Here is a 9199-nt window from a genome sequence, read left to right as displayed (position 1 = left end):
CTGTGGTCATAAAAGATCCCTGGGCATGCTTAGAGTAGGGTGTACCCTGATGTCCTGGCTAAATTGCCCTCCATGGCCTTGTCATTCTGGCCCCTAATCATTCGCTGTCTCTAATTGGCTAACTGTCTCTCACCACTTCACCAACCTAACAGATAATATGTGATGAATATAATGGTGCAAAAATGGCTGCCATCATATCATCCAGGTGCATGCCACATTTTAGTGGTGGTCAAAGTGGCTCCCCACTCACTATGAAAAGTACTTTGAGTAGTGAGAAAAGCACCATATAAATGTAAAGAATTATTATTATTATAGTTATTATAGTAGCCATTTTTTGTAATTGTGAGTGTGATTGATAGAGCTTCTACAAACTCCACTGGGCACGAACAACAAGTGCTGCATGGAAGAACGAAAGCCCCACACACCATTTTACAAAACTGCATTGATGTCTGCAATTCTTTGACATACATTGAGAACAATCTATTTTAAAGCTTCGCTTTTAGTGCAGGCTGGAAATTTGATCACACTGGATGTGTGTTCACTTTGTTTATCTAAAATAAGTCCATTGGCTTCCATTAATAAGCGGCACCTCCTAAAATAAACAACTTTCCGATGAAAGCACCTTTCAGAAGGCATTCAGTCAGAACGACACTAAATTCAAAGCACCATTGGTAGGAAACAATAAAGATGTTGCCTGAAATAACAGAGCCTTTTAATTTGTCGCACAATGAAAAAGGGGACCCAGCAAGCTCAATATGTCTACATTGCATTTTCTGAGATGTCCTTTATCTATTACAGGATTGCAGGAAATTCAGACATATCTCAATAGCAAAAGGAGCAAGGAAGGAAAATACTGGAAGGGACACCAGTCCACCACCACTCACACACACACTCCTCTTCCTTCATAATCTGCCCGCTTCAAAACCATAAGTCAGTACAAACTGCACCTCTCTTGGATGTGGGTGGAAAGTGGAACGTCCAATGACAAGACACAGTGAAGTGACCAAGAACTACAATTGTCAATCTAACAGAGCTTCAGAAGTCCAAAGCTGAGATGTTAGGACCTGTCAGAAGGATGACCATCTCAGTAGCACTCCATTAATCATTTATGGTAAGGCTAGATGGAGATAGATAGATAGAGGCTAGATGGAAACCACTCTTGAGATAAATGTATGGGAATACATGCTTGGAATGTGTCAAACAGTATTTACAGAACTCTGCTCTGATGAGACAAAAATTGAACTCTTTTGACAGACATCCAAGCTCTATGTCTGGTGAAGACCGAGCAAAGCCCATCACCTACCTAATAGCATCCCTACAGTGACTTATGGTGGTGGCAACATCATGCTATTAGGTGGCTTCTCAACAGCAGGGAAAGGTTGACTGTTTAGAGTTGAGGGAAGGATGAAAGCAGTCAAATAAAGAGAGGTCCTTGAAGAAAACCTGCCCCAGAGTGCAGATGACCTCGGACTGAGGTGATGATTCATCTTTCAACAGGACACTGACCTGAAGCGTACAACCAAGACACCGCTGAAGTTGTGTCTCTAACTGTCCTTGAGTGGCCCAGCCAAAGCCCAGGCTTCAACCCCATAGAACATGCATGGATGGACCTGAAGATGCAAATTTATAGATGCTTCCCATCCAAGAAAAAAATGGCAAATATATCAATTTCAAATTAAATCTGCAACACAATACATTGTGCAGAAAGTGAAGAGCTCTGAGTACATTTTGAATCAATTGGATATTTCTTTATGTTTCTTTATGATTTTGCAAACACGATTGTACAATTCATCGAATACTAGTCACATGTTCTCTATCGATCAAAATCATTTATTGTGGTTAATCATCACACGACTAAAACTTAAGAAATGCGACAAACGAGTGGAGACCTTTCAGTTCATCATGCTTGTTTGTCTAGTTAATAGCTAGCTAAGCTGCCCCAATATCTCATCCAGATACATCTTAAATATGTCGAAGTTTCTGCTTGAACTATATGTCTCGGTAGTCTCTTTCAGGCTGTATGGGTCGTGCACGAATAAAGAAAGTAAAAAAAAAAATGGGACAAATGCATTTATGTGTATTTATTTGCATTACCTGCTTTTGGTTACTCCCTGCATGGCCTGCCAGTAAAATATCTTTGATGGAAACCGAAGTGAAACAAACAGCACATGAAAAGAGTTGCCTCACCCCCAACTGTCATTTTCTGCAGGGCTCTGAGCTGCAGTGATAACCCCCACCCCCTCCCTCCAGCCCGACAGCGCCGTAGCTCCGCCCCTTCTCTCCCTCAGTGCACTTATTCCGTGGCTCCGCGCCAACCTTACAGCGGTCTGTTGCTCCGGGTGGGATGGGCAAGATAAGAAGTTGAGGGTACGTGACTAAACATTCAGCTTCCTCCTGTAAGCACCGTCACAAGGCAAAATGATAAAAAAAACAATCCCCGCTTTGTGTCTGCAGATGTGGGTCGCACCTCCGGCATTCCAGGGGCCTGGCTAAGCCTTGCAAATTGTTCCATCCATTGCGATTGTGCTTAGGAGTGCAGAATATGTAGAGGGAGTGTGTAAATAAACAAAATGACGGACAAAAAAAAAAATCTTAATGAACTTCTCAACCGAGGTTAACAAAACAAGTCACTCCACCCCTCTCGTTCCATGCAAAATACGGTGTTATTATTTAGGACAGCGCATGCGTAGTCGCTGTTTATAATGACCTCCCGCTTACACGATAGACTTTTATAAGAAAAAAACGGGTTTTAAACGTGAGAGAAAATTATGTGAAAGCGCAGCGCTGCATATGACGAGGTCTCAGACGTCGTTTACAGACTAGCCCAGTATTCACCCCCACCTCCTCCCCCTCCTTCGCTCCGTCTAAATATACACTGTACACCCAGTTTAAAAGGGCTTTGTGTTGACGTATTACTGAGATCCGCAGCCTGTAGGTCGTTTAAAAACAGCACACAGCAGCTGTTATCGTTTGATCTGGAAATCCCCGCACCGCCATGAAAGAAAGAAAGAAAGAAAGAAAGAAAGAAAGAAAGAAAGAAAGATCTTAACTGATTTCAACAAAAAGCATTTTTTCTGTGTTTGCGCTCTCCTAAATGCACGCTTCTCCAAAACGCATCAGCTCTTATACAGTACTAGTGCTGTCATTCAATTGAGCTGGCTTCATCAACTAGTCTATATATTTTTCTACCTAATTATTATATTGCACTAGATATGCCATTTGGCATACCCACATACACTGTGATAAGCTTTAACACAAAATGGTCCGGGAAATTCTCGTTTAATTACATGGTTTGTGGACCTTTATGTTTTAGTTTTGGAAGGTAACATCTGAAAATGTGAAAACAAATTTTAAGTAATAATATTGTTAGTCAGTACTGATATCCATTCTTTAGTTTTGGGTCAAGAGTAACGGAGGAATTGGATGCAAAGCTCTCTATAATAAAGCGGCCACGTCACAGTTTTGTTCTTAAGCTGAATTGTGTTTGTGATTATGCATATTTTATTATACGCTCGGAATATTTGAATATTATTTACAGTATTTCCGTTTCGGGTTTGCCTCAAGAGGAAATATCAGTCATCAGATCTGCCTTTTGCACACACACGCATCGCATATATGCGTTTATTATCACAACACGCTTCCCTACATATTTGAAAAAAAAAAAAAAACTCTAGACATACCGTGGGAAATTTACATTTTTTAATTATTTTTTTTTTGCTTCGATAAAATGCGAACAATTTGCCCTGCGATTTAAAACAGTCCAACAGTCATCTTGCTGTCCACTACGCGGAAAAAAGGGATCCTTGATACTAGGTTAACGAGACCGTATGAATTAAGTCAATAGAACGAACGAGCGCGTCTGCTGCATCGTCAGATATTTTATAGTGATTTTTTCCTGCAACATTTAAAGCAACTTAAGAAAAAAATGAATTAATCAACAAAAGAGCCAAGCCTAAGCGTGTCGGTAACATGAGCAGTTGTTTGCACAAAGTTAGCTGAGGGCAGTGTGATGTGTGACGTGGTGCTGGCATTCTTACTGGAATGTGGATTTGCTAAATGGGGCCGCGAGTGCCAATTACATAGAGTCACGTATCTGCCGGCGCATGCGCGCCAGGGGGCTGGGACCTGGCAAGTGGCGGTGACGCCACAATCGGCTGAGCTTTGGAGGACATTAACACTTTTACAACTGTAGCTTGCAGCAGCGCGACTAACATTGCCACACCTGCCTGTTTGAATCAACAAGCCCGAACGTTTTTTTTTTTCCTGCGGATGCCAAAATTATATAATTTCGTAACATTATCTTTGGGCGTACATACTTATTGAAAACACTCCTTCCAAACCCGATAAGCCTAACCCTGCCATAAAAATCTTTAAAAAGATGTAACGTATCTCCGATTGGGGTCCAGGTTTGGCCATTGGACAGCTACCGACTCTCCATAACCCTAGGGTGGAAAAAGCGAACCTCCACGTGTCTTAAGACGCCAATAACATATTCACCAGCACCCTCAACGCAGTCGATTTTCTTGATAATGTGCCTTTCCTGGCAAAATTGCTCCCCTCCCTTGTTTTGGTTGTTGTAAAAAAAAATTAGACCTATGAAGTAAACCTTCCTTATTGCAGAAATCTCGTTTTTACTTCTGGTTGTAGCTCTTGTATTCCTGGCACTGGTTCAATTGATTTAAAAAAGGGGGCAGAGACGTCGAAATAGAGCATGCGCAGGAGGGGGGCTGTCGAAGAATCAAGTAAATAGAATTGGAGCTGGAAGCACAAGTTTAGTGTTCCGTGATGACGTCACCGCTCCACATTGAGCCCGCTCGTTCGCTCAGTAGTAGTGAGTGAGTGAGTGAGTGAGATAGATAGAGGCGCGCTCTAGTAAAGTACACACTGCCATGAACTTCTGTTTGTAACTTCATTGTTGTTGCTGGTCTTTGGACAGGCCCGGTACGAAGAAGGAGGAAAAAAACCCAGAAATTCTAAACTTTTCTTTGCCGTAAGTTTGCCAGTTTTTTTCTTTTTTTTGAACAGCACCAGCGGACAGCCGATAGAAGGCTATCTACTTTGGCGAGCGATGTCTTCTGCGGCGGTCGCTGCTTCCAGGAGGCAGTCGTGTTATTTATGCGACTTGCCTCGCATGCCGTGGGCTATGATCTGGGATTTTACAGAGCCCGTTTGCAGAGGATGTGTAAACTACGAGGGAGCGGACCGCATTGAGTTTGTGATCGAAACGGCTCGGCAGCTCAAGAGAGCTCACGGCTTCCAGGAGGGGAGATCACCGGGGCCGGTAAAAGCGCAGCTCTCCTCTGGCAAGGACATCCAGCAGATCAATCACACGACGGCTGATCCGGGATCCCGGCCGCCTCAACCCCTGGATCGCTATCCCATCGCTTCAGATCGCCCTCCACGGCTGGGACCCGAGTATTCATCTGCAAGGCAAGCTAATGGCATCCCGGTGCCTAATGGATTTCCCAAACCGGACGAGCCACCGGAGCTGAACAGGCAAAGCCCCAACCCCCGCAGGACTAGCACGGTGCCCCCCACTTTGATGCCTTTAGTCAACGGGACATCTCACAATCTGCCCCCGCCGTCTGTGCACGCTGTCAACGGCAGGAACTCGCAGATGGGAATCTCGCCTGCGTTAACGGCGAGCCAAGCAGAGATCAGCAGCAAGCGGCCGGCCTCCGTCTCCAGCACGGACCACGAGCGGGATATCAAAGACAAGCACCGGGCGGACAGCCTGTCCGACATCGGTGAGAATCACAAAAACAGATCCGAGGAATGGCCGAATAAGCCTAAGACAGTGCGGGACATGATGGCTTTGCACCACTCGCCTTTCGACGCGCGCTTCAAGAAGGAGCACGCACCCTTGCAGCAGGGCAGGGGCATGGGCTTTGATGCCAGTCCTGTGGCCACCAAGTCAGGTAAGAAGATCATTCACAAAACGTCGCCTGTGTCAAAGCAGACAGGCGCATGAGTCAGCCTGCGTGCATGAAAACATGCTAGCGGGGGTATTTCCGCTGCTTACAGTTGTTGCTGAGCTGAGTGCCAGTGCAAGTGATTACCCTGCAGATCTTGACGTGTGCATGTGTGCCCGTGTGTGTGCGCGCGTGTATGTGTGTATGTGCGCGCGCGTATCTGTGTGTCAGCCTGCCTGCCTGTTTTTATTGCAATAAACACGCAACTGCCCAGATGATTTTGCGTGAATATATATATATATATCACATAGGCCTGTGACTGTTGTGTGTATCTCGCGTAGTTACTGCACAGTATATTCATGTTATTGTTTGTTGTTGTGTTTTATAGGGCGCGGCGGGGTAAGGAAGCGGAAACCATCCCCGGAGCCTGAAGGAGAAGGGGCACCCGCCAAGATCAACGGGGAAGGGCAACAGTGGCTGCCGCCCCTGCCGAAGTAATGAAAATGACCACCATGGCCACCACCTTTGTGACACCTCCTTCTCCTCATTCCAACCGTACTACTCCGCCAGAAGCTTCCCAGAATGGCCAATCGCCCATGGCAGCCCTCATACTGGCGGCAGACAACGCCGGGGGGAACAGCTCCCCTAAGGACGCCAACCAGGTACACTCCACCACCCGGCGGAACAGCAACAGCCCCCTGTCCCCTTCATCTATGAACCAAAGGAGAGTTGCTCAAAGGGATGTGCCAGGTGCAGGGACGCCGCACGCCCCAGGCATGGAGCAAGGGCACCCCCAAAGCATTCCGGACTCGTCAGTACCAAGCAGTATCCCCTTGTGCTGCACCCTGTGTCACGAGCGCCTTGAGGACACGCATTTCGTACAGTGCCCTTCAGTAGCTTCGCACAAGTTTTGCTTTCCGTGCTCCAGAGAGAGCATCAAGCAACAAGGGGCAACCGGGGAAGTGTATTGCCCCAGTGGAGAGAAATGCCCCCTGGTGGGCTCAAGCGTACCATGGGCTTTTATGCAAGGGGAAATCGCAACCATTCTTGCAGGGGATGTCAAAGTAAAAAAGGAGAGGGACCCTTAACTTCTTTAAAAACACAGCAACTACAAAAAAAGAAAGAAAAATATAAATATATAAATAAATGCATACATACCATCCAAAAGAAACTAAAGGACCTGTATATATGTTGAACATAAGAGAAGTGTAAACTTCGTAAACATGGCTGTATAATTTTTGATTTTTGAATACATTGTGTTTATATTTTTTGAAGATAAAGGTATGTACTCATTATAATGGACTATTTTTCCCCCTTTTTTGTCGATGTTTAATTGCAAAAAAGAAAAAAAAAACATACATTCAAACGAAAAAAAATCATTTGATGTACTTTAGGTCTGGTGACAGTTCCTGTTAAAACGTAGAATGTGACTAATGCTACTCTACGAGCACTTGGCAAAAACTGAAATGCTTCTAGCTGTACTTGTATGCACTTGTTAAAATATTGCCAAATACAGTTTCTGACCTTGTAATAATAAGTAAGTGTCTGTGATTGCTTATTCACCATAATCAGCAAAGCCCTGGGGACATATGTCCGGGCGGCAGAAAATCTCAATAGGCGGTGATGTAATGTCGTAGAAATAGAGCAGTTTGGTGTAGTGCTTCTACTTCCCAGTGACATTATTTAAGGCATTTTTATATTTGAGATATTTGCGCTTTTAGGGTTCTGGTAAGAAAAGAATGCATACAATACATGTGCCGAAATAATTATCGGAATGTATTTACAAATATTTGCAACTACGGTGCCTAAAATAAGTACTGTATAAGCATTATTTCCAGCGAGTGAAAAAGTGAAATGCTCAGCAGAAATAGGAGACGCGTTATCAAAGGACGTCGCACTTTTCTCGCACCATCTGAAGCTCCTTCTAGCTTTGGCGGGGGTCTGACATTCCTGAACTTTTCTATATAAGTTAAATTGCATTGGTGGTCCTTGTTCAGCACCTACTAATCTATTCTGCGTCAGAAACTGCTCGGAGGGGCACTTTGACTTGAATAACATGATGCATTAAACACCAAGCTATTTAATGTACAAATCAAAACTCAGTGTTTAAGTACGTGTTGCTAAACACAAGAAGGCTATTTCTAACAGGCCGTTATAATTCAAAGCAAAATTAGCGTAGAACTATAGATCACAGATTTACTGATAATCTTAAATGAAAGAGGAATGCCTAGTCATTTTTTATTATTATGAAGATCTCACATATTATTTGCACAGAATGGCCTATTTTAAAAGTATTGATTCATTATTACTTAGCGCCCCACCGAATTATTCTTATATATAGTAGCAAATGACTCGTAGGACATTTCAACTGTTCATTCAGCTACTTAACTTTAATCGTAATAGTTTCGGTTTTTCCATATTTTTAGAGCTTTCAATTTTATAGGTATTCAGTGTGCGCTGAAAAGAAAAAAACAACAAAAACATCACTTCCTTTTTAAGTGTACAGTAAGCAGCAGTGTGTGCCACAGATACGCTGTGACGTACATCGAGCACAATCTACTAGCAACAGCAGGAAAAAACAAAATGGATGGGGGTGCTGTGTTAAGATTACGTTGCAAAATGCACCCTTTTTAGGTGACCACATTTTGACTCCGAATGAGCAACCACGTGTTCTGCATCTTTTATCTAAGGAAGATTTTTTAATAAATCTAGGTGTCTAACTATGTGACACCGAGTTAAAAAAACTTTCAACTGACAAGGCGTAAGATAAATGAATGAATATTATATATACATATATATATATATATATATATATATATATATATATATATATATATATATATATATATATATATATATATATATATATATATATATATATATATATATATATATATATATATATATATAGGTAACATTCTTCCAGAGGACGAGTGATCGTACACTTACATTTGCCTATTTATAATTAATTACTGTAAACGTTCAGTGGTTTTCAAGAATCGATTAAGTTAATAATTCTCAATCTACATTCTTAAAAAAAACACCCTACTGGGTTGTGTGGCGCATCGTATATCCACTTCTTGGCAAAATATCATCTCATTCTGGGAAGAGTTCTTTGCACGTGAATCTGGTTCTTTGGGCTTTGAAAAAGTTTCTGACGAACCGAACCTTTAATGTATGATAAGTATAGGCTAAGGGTACAAACGCGTCAAGAAAAGCCGAGCTTGGCATGTGATCTTTTTTTAAAGTTTTTTGTTTCATAAATCAGTTATCATATATCCATGGTT

The 9199-nt window shown here is 42.8% G+C and overlaps 1 protein-coding gene across 1 annotated transcript; it reads left to right on the top strand.

Annotated features, from left to right (window-relative positions):
* Window positions 1-4763: 4763 nt before the first annotated feature.
* LOC120516343 (interferon regulatory factor 2-binding protein 2-A-like) lies at window positions 4764-7449 on the top strand. Its single transcript, XM_039737946.1, is given in 3 exon segments — window positions 4764-5918; window positions 6301-6393; window positions 6396-7449. Coding segments are annotated over 3 exon segments (1548 nt in total). The 5' UTR covers window positions 4764-5068; the 3' UTR covers window positions 7001-7449.
* Window positions 7450-9199: the final 1750 nt, after the last annotated feature.

The sequence above is a fragment of the Polypterus senegalus genome, chromosome 16 (assembly GCF_016835505.1).
Source record: "Polypterus senegalus isolate Bchr_013 chromosome 16, ASM1683550v1, whole genome shotgun sequence".
Classification (NCBI taxonomy): Eukaryota; Metazoa; Chordata; class Cladistia; order Polypteriformes; family Polypteridae; genus Polypterus; species Polypterus senegalus.
The sequence above is the reverse complement of the archived record's forward strand: the minus strand, read 5'-3'. Positions and strand labels throughout refer to the sequence as shown.